Source organism: Pelodiscus sinensis, chromosome 2, assembly GCF_052426305.1.
Source record: "Pelodiscus sinensis isolate ZL-2025 chromosome 2, ASM5242630v1, whole genome shotgun sequence".
NCBI classification, from domain to species: Eukaryota; Metazoa; Chordata; order Testudines; family Trionychidae; genus Pelodiscus; species Pelodiscus sinensis.
This window is the reverse complement of record NC_143053.1, coordinates 71,543,747-71,559,894: the sequence shown is the minus strand read 5'-3', so window position 1 is coordinate 71,559,894 and position 16,148 is coordinate 71,543,747. Positions and strand designations below refer to the sequence as shown.

Sequence of the window (16,148 nt, the reverse complement as noted above, 5' to 3'; positions counted from 1 at the left end):
CTATGTCAAATAGTGTAAACAATTAACCAATGAGCTTGGGCTCATTTGTTAATCTTCACGTTTACATGCATCCCCAATTTCCCCCACTGCTGTATCAGAGGCAGCAGTGCAGGCAAGGGGCATGCAGGCAGGAGCTGGTACACACGGGGAGCCACCTTTTAAGCTGGCTCCTCATGAACACCAGCTCCCAGGGAATTGCCTCCCTCAACACAGAGGCAGCAGAACAAAGGAGCAGGTGGGAGCCAGTTCCTCCTCCCCTCCCTGTGTTATTGCCTCTGTATCAGAGGCAGCAGCAGTATGCGGGGGAGGGAAAGATAGCTCCCCTGGAGCCAGTGCTCATAGGGAGCCACCTTAACAACCAGCTCCCCATGAGCACCAGCATCCACTTGCCCATTCCTTCTCCCTCCCTTTTCCCCTCCCCACCCCCCCACCCCCCCCCCCATGCTGCTGCGTCTGATAAGTTTTCCATGGTTACCTGAATACACTCATTTTAACATCCCTAGTTCTGCAGTACTAAGTTACTAAGGAGGACAGAACTTGCACATGACAATTGTTAGTTGGTAGGAGTAGAACTTAAGTGAGGCAGACAAATTAATATTGACAAATGCCTGGGCATCTATATAAAAAGGAATAATTAGAAATATTTTTACATGCTGCTGGGTTCTAAATTAACCACTGAGAAGAAAGTTGTGGATATCTTTAGGGCTAGTTTTAAGGGAAAAATATTGGTCTCTGTGGAGCAGCAATCAATCTAAACAAGGGGGATAGGATGCCTAAGGAATGGAACAGAAAATACCAGCAAACTTGTCAAGCCATTGAAGTCATGGTACCACACATTTGGAATACTAAGCTCAGCTCTGGTTCACCCAATCAAACAATACAGCATATCTAGAGAGGGTTCAGAAATGGTTGTCACTAATTTGTAGAATATATGATAACCGAGGCCAAGAGTTTACTGAGATCAGACACTAATATGAACAATAAAGTATTTCCAAAAAGGGGGGGGAGGAGGGTCAGAAGTATAAAAATGTTAAACTTTCTTCTTTAGACCACAAACCAACCTGTGTTTCTTAGCAAGAAACTTCTATGGTTATTTCAAGTTGTCTACTACATGTTTCCTTCTACTTTTCCTTTCCTCGTGGAATGAGGAGTACAGCTAGTTCGGATTAGGAAGCCTAATGCGAACTAGCTACTCCGTGCCGCGTGTAGCCGCGCGGCACGGGGTTCGAACTAGCCGGCATTTAAAAATGGCGGCGCCCGCCTTATGCAAATGAAGCCCGGGAAATTCAAATCCCGGGCTTCATTTGCAAGTGCGGTATGCCTACATTACCCCACTAGTTCGAACTAGCGGGGTAGTGTAGACATACCCGGAGTGTATCTGAATTCTTGAAGTTCAGCTCCCTTTCAATTCAGTTGCATTCCCTAATTTCCATTTGCTGCTCTTTCTGTGCTGTTTAAAAAACAAATAAGGTTTCTAGTACTTTAGGAAAATTATGTTGAAGCCTAATCAAGTTGTCAGAAACCTTTTCTTGATTCACAGCGTAAGTTTTTATCTTCCCAACATTCATAATCCATGTACTAATCTTTATGGTTATAGAAAATATCTTTAGAAGAAAGAGGTAGCAAATATTCATTCCTCTGTTAGGGTATGTCTACACTACAGTGTTATTTTGAAATATCTTATTTTGAAATAGTTAATTTGAAATAAGTTATTTCGAAATAACGCATCTACACATAAAATACATTTCAAAATAGCGTTTTGCTATTTCGAAATAGCGCATCTACATTGATTGGACACTGAATCGCATTTAAGAGCAGCTGAAACCAGTTCCAGCAGAGCATCAGGTCAGTAGTTGCTTTGTGTGGCTGCTGCCTGAGGCTATCTGAGGCTTGTGCTTAAAAGAACCCCCCTGGATAGCCGGTTCTCAGGTTTTCCTGATTGCTTGCCTATCTCGCTGAGGGACAGCAAAGCATTTTTCTCTCTGCCAGTTTTGGTTGCCCTGACTCAGGACACCACCGCACTTGGCACCATGGAGCCAGAGCTGCCTCTGGGCACTCTGGTGCTCATTTTGGATGTGTTGCTGCAAGCCTGGCAGCAAGCGCTGGAGACTGCCTGGCAGCTTCTGCGGCCGCCCAGCCCCCAGGTCCTCTTGTAGGAGGAATAACAGGTAGCTCAATTTAGGGCTTTAATTCAAAATACCGGGTCCCTGCCGCATGTAGACGCGGGCAGTTAGCCTGGACTTGTAAATTTCAAAAAATAAATAAAATAAAATAAAAAAGTGGCGACCGGCTGGGAAGATGCAAATCAAGCGCGGGTTATTTAAATCTTGGGTTTGATTTGAAACTTCGAATGCCTACATTAGCCTCCCTAGTTTGAACTAGGGGGCTAGCGTAGACATACCCATAATTACCACTCTGGGTCAGAGCTGTGGACCAGCACCAGATAGGTGATGCAAGAAAACCTGCAGGAGAGAGTTAACCAGTTAGTGCTGAGGCATGAGGATTTATGTCCTTTTCAAACTCTTTGTTTTATATCTATTTAGTATTATAACTTTGAATATTCTTGTTTATGTAAGGCTCTAGTCTGTCTGTAAGGGTGGGCATTCACCTCTCACAAATGATGTGTGTATGCCTGCAGTTTTTCCTCTGCTCCTGGTGCCATATCTTGGCCACTAATACTTGTTAGGTGGGTCTGACAAAATCACTCTGTCCATGTGCAAAACAAACAGACCACTGCCAGGATACATAATTCATGATGTCCTACAGCCCTCTCTGGGCTCAGTCTTCTAAAATAGCCCAGTAGCATCCATCAGTGATCACGGTCCCTCCGCTAGATATGACCTTTTCTGTAACCCTTCCTGGGCTCACTCCTGCAAAGGTGCCTCTTCTGGAGCAGCACCCCTATGGTCTCCTACTAAGAGCCTCTTGGCCTTCATTTGAATCCTCAGTGACCCCAGTTGATTCACTCCTCTTGAACTTAGTTGGCTGAACATAGCTTCCCTCTGACTCAGTCCCATTAGTGCAGCCCCTTTCCCTGAGATGCTACAGTTCTAATTTCCTTTTTAAGAGCATAGCCAATCTCACCCACTGCTTCAGGTCCCAACCCAATGATCCTATAAGTACAGAAGCCTTGTGATACGTTCCTTTACTAATTACTGCTTTAGGTTTCTCTGGGCCACTTCCCCATAGCCTGTCTTACTTCAATCTAGGCAGGCAGCCATAAGCTCCTTTCTCACTCCCCTGCACCCTGGCAGTAATTATATTCTCAGCCTAGGGATGTAATAGCGTAGTCAATTAACCGAAAAGCAAAAGCTTATAGGTTAGTGCTATAGACTACACGTATTTCCCCTCCCCACCCCTTGACAGTAAATTTTTTAGCAGGCTGGCCAGCAGCCCAGCTAAGCCCAAGCTCACGCCAGTTCCGGGTCCTAACTCCACTGCAGCTCTGCATTTAAAGTGTAGCAGGAGTCAGGCGGGCAGGAAGCCCGGCTCAGTTCCAGCTTTGCCAGGTCCGGGAGCTCAGACCCCTCCCCCTCCAGACAGGGGCTTCCTGGGGACTATAGAAGAGTCGACTAATATACAAATTCATGAGGTTAATTGACTATTCAATTAACCAATATTTAACATCCCTAGCTCAGTCCCAGCAGCCAGCCAGGAGTCATGCACAGAATTCCTGAGCTCTTTCAGTCAACCAGAATTTACACTAGCCCCCCGCAGCTCTTTTTATGCAAGTCTGATGGGCCCCAATTAACTCCGTGCAGCCTCTTTTCTGATTTGCTGCATCCTATGTACCCACTCTAGGCAGCTTGAAGGCCCTTCTCCATTGCCCTTTCCTAAGGAAAAGTAGGGCTGTGAGGCTTCTAGTAGGAGGCCTTAGGACCTATTCATCCTGGTCACACACTCCCATAACTTCAGTACCCCAGTTTTCCTGTTGTAGGTATCAAGTAGCTTGACTGCCAACAAATATGGAATTGTTTATCATATTGGGTTACATGTCAGACATATCCATCTTAACTGGAAATTACTTTGGAACATATGTCTCTACCTATTTGGTGAGTTATGTGGCTGAATGTTTCAGAAGCTACTGTCACAAGCCCCAGAGGAAACCTTGTAAATAAATAAAATGTCTCCATGTTTTTCTTTCTTAGAGTTTTAGCTTGTTGCCCATGGTATCTAACTGCCATCTACATAAATTCAATAGCAGAGGCCTTCAGGCACTGTAAGAAAAGCAGTGTAATTAATAGTGTTAATCAAATATATATATATAGTAAACCCCTCACTCTGCAGCCACAGGCTCTGCCCTACCCCATCTCTTCACCCAAGTTTCATCCCTGCTCTGCTCATGCCCAGACCCTGCTCCTCCCCTTTTGCCTTTCCCCCAGCAATGCAACCCAGGGTATGTCTACACTGCAGAGGGGTTTTTTTTTTCAGAAAAATGGCTGTTTTCCCAAAAAAACTTCACATACGTCCAGACTGCAATCGTGTGCTTTCAAAAAAAAAAATCAAAGAACAGAGGGTTTTTTCCAACATTGGTAAACCTATTTCTACAAGGAAGAAGCCTTTTTTCCGAAAGAGCTCTTTCGGAAAAAGGCATGTGTGAATGGGGAAGAGGGAATTATTTCGAAAGAAGAGGAAAAAGCACAGGTTCCCTAGTGCCCACTCCATCTGTAGTAATCGCAACTTAAATGCGAGATAGTGTGCATTCAATGTGGTTGCTATCTGTCAAAAAAGTAGATCACTTTTTCGATGCGCTTTTGCTATGTAGATGCTCTCTTTCAGAAGTTTTTTTTTTGAAGATCTTTTCTGGAAAAGCTTCTTCCAAGAGAAGCCTGCAGCCTAAACATAGCCTCAGAGAATAATGGGGGACCAGAGGTCTGGCGCAGGACGGCAGAAGGGATCGCCCTGCCCCCTGCACTTACTGCAGCTGCACGTAACTATGTCATTATAAAAAAGTGAGTTTTTGCTTTGAATAAAGCTAATATTTAAAGTGTTTATTTTGTTTTACTGGTTTTCAGTTTTAGAATCAATAATCCAGTCAGTCCACCTACTGGAGAATGCGAACATCCCAATCTACCAACCTCTCACATGCTAAGTGAGCATAGAGCATACTACCTTTTGAGCTACTTCCTCTTTTCTCAAGAATACTGCAAAGCAATTTGTAACCAGAAAACTATGTGCTTATCCATTGTATGAAATTCTACTGTAACTGTTCATATTTCAATAATATGTACATAACTTCAGTGGTATTGCTGTTGTGTTGGTCTTTCTCCTCACAGAAAAAAATGTACCTTTTATTTAGTGTTCAACAGTAGACAGTAAAGGCTTTTAATATTATTCATTTATTTCTTTACTAGCTGGAGTTACCCGGTGTTGCTCGGTCCCACTCCCTGCTGGCCGATTCGCTTTCACCCTTCTTCGCCAGTCCTGCTTCCTGCCGGCCGGTTCTCCTCCTCCCAATCTCCCCCAGCCAGCCCCACTGTTCCCAACCCCTCCTCCCCCCACCAACTCTGCTTCCTGATGGCTGCCCCTCCCCCGATCTCCCCCAGCCAGCCCTGATGCCTGATTGGAAAAAGGCAAATGTAGTGCCCATCTTCAAAAAAGGGAAGAAGACGATCCAGGGAACTATAGGCCGGTCAGTCTTACCTCGGTTCCTGGAAAAATCATGGAAGGGATCCTAAAGGAATCCATTTTGAGACACTTGAATGAGAGGAAAGTGATCAGGAATAGTCAGCATGGATTCACAAAGGGCAAGTCGTGCTTGACCAATCTGATTAGCTTCTATGATGAGGTAACTGGCTCAGTGGACATGGGAAAGTCAGTGGATGTTATATACCTTGACTTTAGCAAGGCTTTTGATACGGTCTCCCACAATATTCTTGCCAGCAAGTTAAGGGAATGCGGATTGGATAAATGGACGGTAAGATGGATAGAAAGATGGCTAGAAGGCCGGGCCCAGCGGGTAGTGATCAATGGCTCGATGTCAGGATGGCGGTCGGTTTCTGGTGGAGTGCCCCAAGGTTCGGTTCTAGGACCGGTTTTGTTCAATATCTTTATTAATGACCTGGATGAGGGGATAGATTGCACCCTCAGCAAGTTTGCAGATGACACTAAGCTAGGGGGAGAGGTAGATACGCTTAAGGGCAGAGATAGGGTCCAGAGTGACTTAGACAAATTGGAGGATTGGGCCACTAGAAATGAGATTCAACAAAGACAAGTGTAGAGTCCTGCACTTGGGACGGAAGAATCCCAAGCATAGTTACAGGCTGGGGACCAACCAGTTAAGTAGTAGTTCTGCAGAAAAGGACCTGGGGGTTACAGTGGATGAGAAGCTAGATATGAGTCAACAGTGTGCCCTTGTAGCCAAGAAGGCTAATGGCATATTAGGATGCATTAAGAGGAGCATTGCCAGCAGATCCAGAGATGTCATTATTCCCCTTTATTCGGCTTTGGTGAGGCCTCATCTGGAGTACTGTGTCCAGTTCTGGGCCCCCCACTACAAAAAGGATGCGGACGCTTTGGAGAGGGTCCAGCGGAGGGCAACCAAAATGATTAGGGGTCTGGAGCATATGACCTACGAGGAGAGGCTGAGGGACTTGGGTCTGTTTAGTCTGCAGAAGCGAAGAGTGAGGGGGGATGTGATAGCAGCCTTCAACTTCCTGAAGGGAGGTTCCAAAGAGGATGGAGAGAGGCTGTTCTCAGTAGTAACAGATGGCAGAACAAGGAGCAATGGTCTCAAGTTGTGGTGGGAGAGGTCCAGATTGGATATTAGGAAAAACTATTTTACTAGGAGGGTAGTGAAGCATTGGAATGGGTTACCTAGGGAAGTAGTGGAGTCTCCATCCCTAGAGGTGTTTAAGTCTCGGCTTGACAAAGCCCTGGCCGGGTTGATTTAGATGGGATTGGTCCTGCCTAGAGCAGAGGGCTGGACTTGACGACCTTCTGAGGTCTCTTCCAGTTCTATGATTCTATGATAAGGGGATGGTTGGATGAAATAACATGATCTTGGTAACTAATTGCCCATTCATTATAGGGAACTTTCTGGGTGTCTGGCTGGTGAGTCTTGCCCCCATGCTCAGGGTTTAGCTGATCGCCATATTTGGGGTCAGGAAGGAATTTTCCTCCAGGGTAGATTGGCAGAGGCCCTGGAGGTTTTTCGCCTTCCTCTGTAGCATTGGGCACAGATCACAGCTGAAGGACTCTCTGCATGTTGGGGCCTTCAAAGTATTTGAAGGCTTCAATATCTGAGACATAGGTGAGAGGATTATTCTAAGAGGGGTGGGCAAGATTCTGTGGCCTGCACTGTGCAGGGGGTCAGACTAGATGATCATAATGGTCCCTTCTGACCTTAAAGTCTATGAGTCTATGAGTATGAGAACTCTCCCCCCCGACCAGCCCTGCTTCCCGGCCTTCCCCTTCCTCCCGGCCAGCCCTGCTCTTCTCCCGGCTGGTTCCTCCGTCCCCCCCCATCAAGTGTGACCGTTGGGGTTTTTTTTTAGACTACCTGGTAACCATAGCCGTGGGGGGCAGGGCAGATGCCAGAGCCATTGTGTACATGGGGGTGGGGTGAGTCCCAGATGGCGCTTTAGAGCCACAGGCGGTGGGCCCGTGACCTAGGGTGGGCGGGGCTGCCCCTGCAGCACAGTGTGGTGGGTTATTTTTTATTTTTACAGGTTGAGATCGGGCCCGATCGGGTCCAAAAGTACCTTAAAACCTTCTCCTGGAGGAAAGGTTATCCCATGGAAAGTTTGGTTGCTGTAAGTCTTATAGTGTCCAAGTTATTAGAGCACAAACATACAAACATTCTCCTTTATATATTAGATAAATGCATTATTTAGTATTTCATTTTGAAATGAAGCCATGTGGAAAACATGAGGACAGAGGAAAAGAAGGTTTTAAATGTATGTGCAATCATTTAAAGAGTTCTGATTAAGTTTCATTGTTATTGTTATTTTTATTAAATAATCAATTAGACAAATCATTTTATGGTAACTGATTTTCATAGACTCATAGAGCTGGAAGAGACCTCAGGAGGTCATCAAGTCCAGCCTCCTGCCCAAGGCAGGACCAATCGCAACTAAATAACATTTTTCATTACATGTAGTTACTTTTATTTTAATGGCTCTGTATAGGAGCCTTCTGAAGGTAACCAAAAAATAATTCAGCTTCTTCTCTTTGTTGAACATACAAGTCAGAAATACAAAATGCAAATTAAAACAAAAAAAAATCACATACAAGAATACTTTAGTGTAAAGAAAATGGGTTTGTATTTCATTGCTATTTGCTTCCTTCTCAAAATAGTGGTGTGTTGTTTTTTTTTAAGAGAACGTGGGCATCGATCCCACTACCTCTCACATGCTAAGCAAGCACTCTACCATTTGAGCTAATTCCCCTTTTAACTTTAGTAGGCACTAGCAATAAAACTTTTTATGCTCAGAAAGTATTTTTGAGCAGTTGTCCTGAAATATTGCAAGTTCTCCAGTCATAAATAGAATGATGTGTGCTGATTCATCCTACTATTTAGCAGTAGCAATAACTCTAATAAATCCATTCAGACTACTCAGGAAATACAATTAGTTCAAATAGTGTAGTGTTTGTGTCTGCTTTGAAGGCATGTCTACACTTACCAGGGGTTTGGTGTTGTGACTATTGATCCCTGGAAGTCGATTTAAAGGATCTAATGAAGACATCCCCCCAAATAAGCTGATCACTCTCTTCTCAACTCTGGTAATTCACGGGAATAAGAAGCATAAGGGAAGTTGATGACTGTTTCTCCTGTCAACTCCTCCCTTCCCCGCAGTAATCTGACTTAAGGTACCTTGACTCCAGATACTGTATTCAGGTACCTGGAGTTGCATAAATTACTTTGCCCCCTAATAGTAGTGAAAACCTTCCCTGAAATGCTGTGGGATCTATGTGACGAGTTCTTTTGGTCATCTGCTCTCATACCTTTCTGTGTTGTTAGTTTTTCCACGTTAGGACAGAAATGTTCTTTCGTTTAAAAGAAAGCAAATCTGATCACTGCTATTGTAAGCTATACTTTGCTCCCAGAAATCTTGACATTGTTTTAACCTGTCTCTTTAGCACTGAGGTTTATCAACATGCATCTTAGTGTCAGAGTAAAACAATGTGGGATGAAATATTTACAAACCTGATTATGCCTCAACTCTGTTAAATTGCCTTATATTTGTATTGTCCACATTCTTTCAAAACTTACGAAATAAAATAACTTATACTATCAAAATTATTTTAATTTTCAATAAATAGTAAAAAATATAATTAAAGCATATTGTGCACATTTATTTCTTAACTTGGTAGATTACTTTAATATAGCTATTTATTATGATGTTTTACAAAAATGTTAAGAGCAGGATGCATCTAGATTTTAAAAAGAAAATAATGACAAATGTTTAGAAGGGTGAAATATTGATGACAAAAACCACAAGAAAGTAGTGGAAACTCTACCAGTCTTTTACTTTATTTTTTCAGCTGTCAAGACTGTGATAATCTACCAAACCAATCTTCCCACAAAACGAATCTCTAACAAAAATCACATTCTCATATTAGAAAGTTAACTCAAAAAGTAACTGAAAATATGCATATGCTTCACAATTGAAAGAAGTTATCCTTTTGAAATTAATGGTCCGTGGTTTTAAACAAAAGTCATTGGAGAATGCGGGCATCGATCCCGCTACCTCTCGCATGCTAAGCGAGCGCTCTACCATTTGAGCTAATTCCCCGTCTCCTGTATATAGACCTCAGCTATCTGACTCACTCTTTTCTAGGTCATCTGATGGCTAGATAGTTTAACCACCTAATACATATATTTCTTATATTTATTTTAGGACTGTTCCTGAGATCGTTACAAGCAAGCAAAAACAAACTGCTTTTCATTTTAGTGCTTTTTCGTTAATCCAAAGTTTGTGTGACTAAAATATGAGTCAACATCTCAGCATTTAACTGTTCACAAGTTACCCAGTTGGATCACAGATCTTTACAAAGAGGTCTGAGGATACAAATGAGTTGTAGACTCACCTGCACAATAGTTATTACAGTTAAAACTGCATCACGCTGCATAATTATCTTAACAGATTTGACATAAACGTTATTAATGGGCTACACAGAAATTTCTTCCTGGACTATATATCAGGGATCCCTGGGTGGCAACAAGCCAGTGAAGTCGCTCTAACAACCTCTACAAGCAGCGGTGTTGGTATGTGTGGTCGGGGGAAACAGGTATGGATATAACTACCCCTGAGGTCTTCCTGCACAGCTCAGTGATTCTTTGGGCCTGTGGACAGTCAGGTGTGAATTACACAAAAAATAGAATCACCTCCCGGCCAGTCCCAAAATTGAGAGCTGCAAAGGGCACCTTTGTTTGTTTTCTCCCTTGAAACTTCGGCCACTTTGGTTACTGGAAAATCTTCTAAGTCTATATTCTCATTCATTTCTGTTACCATTTTCTGTACTTTTTCACGTTCTCCTTTTACAAATACTTTATTCAATGTTACATTAAAATACTCCATGCAATGCCGAAAAAAGGAATCGTGACTAGTGAAGAGACAGGGAAGTAGCTGTTCGTCACTTCAATACCCGCTTTCCAAACAGCTCCACCTCTAGCGAGTGTGTAGGGTGCAGGAACATCAAACAGTCACGTCAAAGCCCTTTAAACGAACTAACGTCTAACCTGACGTTACTGCTCAGGTAGGGGATGCCCCCAGCAAAGCCCTTGCACCGACACCGGTTGCTGCGGAGGGAGGGAGGGAGGGGACACGGCGTAACAGGCACCGGGAAGCAACCTCGGTCATTCCCGATCGCTCCGCGCCTGGCCCAGCCAGGGTGACCGGCTGCTGGAAGGGGGAGAGTTGCAGCCACTCTTAGCGCGAGCCCCGTTTACCGGCTTTTCCCAGTGCCAGCCAGCAACCCCCGACCTCAACTCAGCTCCTCCCGCTGGAGGGGGGGAGGGGTTTGGAGGGAAGAGAGAGGGGGGGGGGCTGACGCACGCGCACAAATGCCGTCCAACGGCGCTCACTGGCACGCGGCGGCCTTTGCAACGTCAGCGCTCGCCGAGGTTCGGTCACAGTTTCTTCTGCTTGACGCGGCGGGGGCTGAGGCGGGATGCGGCGCCGGCCGGGAGCGGAGGCGCCATGGGGAGCACAGGTTGGGGGAGAGCGAGCGGGGCCGACTCACCGCTAGGGGGCGCTAGCGAGCCTGGGACAGAGCAGGGCAAATGGGCGGGAATGCGCCCCCCCCCTTGTGCCCGGTCCCCACAGTCACTCCCACCACCATAGACCCTCAATCCAGGGGCCCATTTCAGATTTTGGTGGGGGAGGGCAACCTGTGCATGCCTGAGTGGGGGAGTGGGAGCATGGGGAGGCAGACGGAGGACAGAGGGTTCAGCGGTGTTACTGAGCATGCTCAGTACAAGCAAGCCCCAAAGGGGGGGGGAACAATTTCTTCCCCCCCCCCCCCCATATGTCCCAGGGCTACTAAGGGCCTGGAAAACTCTAGCTTTTTTGGCAGACACCTTAGCAGTTAGCTGACAGGAGCACTATATCTAATTCCTATATAAAAGAAAGAAAATTAAATAAATATGAGACCCACTCAGCTCTAACGCTAACATATTCTGACATCTTGGGGCAAGTCATTTAAGGGACACTAGTTAGCCTTAAAATGTTCATGTATATGCTTACTTAATTACTAACTCTGGGGAGAGAGAGACCCTGTCAGGACTCCTGGGCTCTCTCTCAGGTCTGGAAGGGAAGTGGGATCTAATGGGTTACAGCAGGTGGCAGATACATTTCAGCTCCATATAAGAACATCAGAATGGCTATACTAGGGCAGGCCAAAGGTCCTTTTAGCCCAATGTCCTGTCTGCCAACATTGGCTAATGCCAGGTATGTCAGGAAGACTAAACAGAAGAGACAATCATCATGATCCATTCCCCTATCACCCATTCCTGCCTTCTGGCAAACAGAAGCTAGGGATATCATCCCTACCCAGTCTGGCTAGTAGCCATTAATGGACCTACCCTCCTTGAACTTATTTTGTTCTTATTAGACTTTAGTTTATAGTTTGGGCTTTTCCATCATCTCCTGGCAAAGAGTTCCACAAGTTGAATGTGAAAAAATAATTGATTTAGTTTGTTTTACATCTGCTGCCCATAAATTTCATTGGGTCATCTTCTTGTGTTATGTTAGTAAAGGAATGAATAACATTTCCTTATTCTATTTTTCCACACCATTTATGATTTTCTAGACTTCCAACATCTCCCCAATTGTGCTTCTAGCCCTGTATCCTGTCTTCTGCCAGGTGCTTCAGAAGGAATAAACAAAAGAGGCAATCATCATGATCCATCCTGTGTTGCCTATTGGGTTATCTTCTTGTAGTATGTTAGTGAAGGAATGAATAATATTTTCTTATTCTATTTTTCTATACCTTTCATGATTTTCTAGACCTCTAACATATGCCTCTATCCTTTAATCATTTCTTTTCCAAAATGAAAAGTTCCAGTCTCATTAATCTCTTTTCATCAGGAAGTTGTTCCTTACCCCTAATCGTTTATGTTGCCCTTTCTGTACCTTTTTCAAATCCAATATATCTTTTTTTAGATGGGGTGACCACATCTGTATACAATATTCAAGATGTGAGCATACAGTGACTTTATATAGAGGCAATATATCATATTTTCTCTTATTATCTATCCCTTTTTCTAATGATTCCCAATATTCGGTTAGCTTTTTAGTTTTCAAACTGCTACTGCACCTTGAGAAGATGTTTTCAAGGATTCCAAGATCTCTTTCTTGAATGGTAAGAGCTATTTTAGATCCCATAATTTTTATATCTATAATTAGGACTATATTTTCTTGTGTGCTTTAATTTGCACTTATCAGCAGTGAATTCCATCTTTCTTTCTGTTGCCCAATCATCCAGTTTTGTGAGATCCCTTTGTAACTCTGCAGTCAGCTGTGGATTAGTCACTGTTTCCCCTTTTTTTCAAGAGCATTTTCGAGACGTTTAACAGCAGTGCTCTAAATGCAGATCCCTGCAGCACAACACTTTCCCTCCCTATCTTTTAAGTGGCATACCCTTCACCCCCATGTTTTCATGATGATCTAACAATCCTTCAGTTACCTGAATAACCAGCCATTTGTTATTCTTAATCACCCTGCCACTCCCTCTTTTTATAACAAACTCCATACCCCAAAGGCAAAGTTGAAAGCAGTCTGAACTGTTGCATTTGAGAATTGCATTTGGAGTCAGGGTGTGGGCTTTAAGCAAACCCCAATCATGAAATCTAGGGGTTCAGACTTGGGAAGGGGAGGGAGCTACCGCCCCCCTATCCACTCCAAATGATGCCCCTGCCTCAATCACTCGGCCCCACACAGATCTCTCCCTTCTCATTCCACTTGGTCTCTTGCACTCCCTCACAGACTTCCTGTCTACTTGTTCTGCTCTTCCAGTCAACCCACCCCCTGTGCTGTTTGCGTACTCCTGGCTTTGTGCAGATCCTCATCCTGTGCTGCTTAGTAATCCCACCAGTGGCACCTTGTGCTCCTCAGTAACTGCTGCCCCCACACAGATGCTCTATTCTTGTCCTTACCCTGTGCTCCTCAATCAACCCTGCCCCCTCCAAGTGTTCTCAGTTACTGCTTTCCTCTTAAATCCCTGATCCCCTGATCCCCTCACCCTCTGTATCCGGTCTTCAGTAACATCTCCTCACAAACTTGTCCCTAAATTCTGTCCTCCAGACACCCTTTCCCCTCTTCCTGCAGCACACCATTAAAAACACTCACCTGCACTTACACCCTGTCTTCCTCAGAAATCCTCAAGTTTCTTCTTAGTCATCTCTTAGCCTTCACTTTGTCCTCAGCATCCCTTCCTTCTGCCCACTCACCCTACCTTTTCTCAGTCACACTTCATCATCTTTCTGCATACTTTCACATATAGTCTTCTAATCACATCTAATCACCCCACTCAGAATCTGAATTGGAGTGTAGAGAAAAGCAAGTGATGAAGTCTGTAAATTATGGCAAAGGAAGTCCAAAGCAAGACCTAAGGGGAACAGTTTAGAAGTGATCCGAAATAAATGGGAAGCCAGAGAAGTTGTTTGACAATCTGCATAGGTAAATAGTTGGCAAATCCCAGTTTGTGATAGGAGCTCTAGGGGGTAGCCAAGTTAGTCTGTTACTGAAAAAAACAACAAATGGTCTGGTAGCACTTTATAGACTAACAAATATGTAGATGGTATCATGAGCTTTTGTGGGCACAGCCCACTTCTTCACATGACCGGAGTTATGAGTTTGGGATATGAAAACTCGAAATAAATAGGAGAGGGGAAGGGGAGGGGGGAGAAAAAGAAAAAGGAAGGGGTGTGTGAGACAGAGCATCATTAAATATCTGGAGAATGGGTACTTAAACCTAAGCAGATAAAAATCAAATTCAATAGAGAGATTGCTAAAATAGGAAGAATACCACTCAGAGAGCTGTTAGCACCTTCAGTGGTTATTAAGTAGGTCGTGTCCTAGCTAGCCCACATCACGATTGAGTCCATTAGCATGTGAAGTGAATTTGTAGATGAACTAGGATTACAGTCCTTCCCTATGAATCTGGCTTGTGGAACTGGCCTGTGACAAGACAGCCACCTGCAGGTCTGTTAAACTGTGGTTAGGCAAGCAGAAATGTTCACCAACAGGCTTCTGTGTGTTCCCTTTATGTATATCTGATTTGTGTCCATTGATACTTTCCTGCAGAGACCGTCCAGTTTGTCCAATATATATAGTAGTGGGGCACTGTTGGCATTTGATGGCATAGATCAAATTACTAGATGTTCAGTCAAATGACCCTTTGATTTTGTGGCTTATGTTGTTTGCTCCAGTGATGAATTTGTCAGTGTAGATATGTGGGCAGAGACAGAGTTGGTATCTTTTTTGGTTGCAGGGCTGGGTTCCTGGAGGCTTATGATGTGGTTGTATGGCATGGTTATCAGAAAGAATACGTTTCAGGTTAGGGGGTTGTCTGTAAGCAAGAATAGGTTTTTCTCCTGAGGCCTCTGAGAGTTTGTGATTAGGTTCTCAGAGCTCAGCTAACCCCAGGGCTTGACTCTCCTGTACCTTTTCCATGTTTAAAATCTACTGGAGTCCCTGAGATGAATAAAGTTAAAGGCAAAATCCCTTTGTAATGTAAATATGCTCTGCAGACAGCCAATGCCATTATGATATATGTCTAGATCATTCCTTACAGATATTTGTCTAACCTACTCTTAAATATCTCCAATGATTCCACAATCTCCCTAATTATTCCACTGTTTAACCACCCTGACAGGAAGTTTTTTATAATGTCCAAACTAAACCTCCCTTGCTACAATTTAAACTTATTGCTTCTTGTCCTATCATCATCCGGGCACAAGGATTGTTAGGAAGAGATGGGATCCACCTAACCAAGAGAGGAAGGAGCATCTTCGTGGGCAGGCTTGCAAGCCTAGTGAGGAGAGCTTTAAACTAGGTTTGTCGGGGGATGGTTACCAAAACGCTGAGGGGAGTGGGAAAGTCGGATACCTGGAAGAAATGCAAAGAGGAACAAGCAACAAAGGAGGACCCCTGATTCGAATGGAGAAGATAGGGCGATCAACTGGTTATCTGAGGTGTTTATACACTAATGCGAGAAGCCTGGGCAACAAACAGGAAAACTGAAGGCCCTGGCCCAGTCCAAGAAATATGATTTAATTGGGATAACAGAGACTTGGTGGGATGCCTCGCATGACTGGAGCGCTGTCATGGAAGGTTATAAACTGTTCAGGAAGAACAGGCAGGGGAGAAAAGGAGGAGGAGTTGCACTATATGTAAGAGAGCACTATGATTACTCTGAACTCCAGTATAAAGAGGGAGAAAAACCTGTTGAAAGTCTATGGGTTAAGTTTAAAGGAGCAAACAACAGCAGTGATGTTGTGGCTGGTGTCTGCCACAGGCCACCGAATCAGGTGGATGAGGTAGATGAGGCTTTCTTCGGACAACTGAGAGAAGCTTCCAGATCGCAGGCCCTGGTTCTTGTAGGGGACTTTAATCACCCTGACATCTGTTGGGAAACCAATACGGCAGTACAGAGGCAATTCAGGAAGTTTTTAGAGAATGTTGGGGATAACTTCTTGGTAC

General features: G+C 44.3%; 1 protein-coding gene and 1 non-coding gene across 3 annotated transcripts in view; one reads left to right on the top strand and one right to left on the bottom strand.

Annotated features, from left to right (window-relative positions):
• Positions 1–9,664: 9,664 nt before the first annotated feature.
• Positions 9,665–9,737, bottom strand: TRNAA-AGC (transfer RNA alanine (anticodon AGC)). Its single transcript has one exon. It is a non-coding gene; the product is annotated as a tRNA-Ala (tRNA).
• A 1,333-nt stretch (positions 9,738–11,070) lies between these two features.
• The window catches only part of LOC106732544 (uncharacterized), a 52,737-nt gene continuing 47,659 nt past the window's right edge, over positions 11,071–16,148 (top strand). Inside the window, exon 1 of one of the 2 annotated variants that reach the window (XM_089776263.1) lies at positions 11,071–11,157. In XM_089776263.1, the coding sequence (XP_089632389.1) occupies positions 11,145–11,157 (13 nt within the window). In that variant the 5' untranslated portion in view covers positions 11,071–11,144. The remainder of the gene's footprint in view (positions 11,158–16,148) is intronic. The other variant, XM_025188451.3, reaches the window with a different exon arrangement.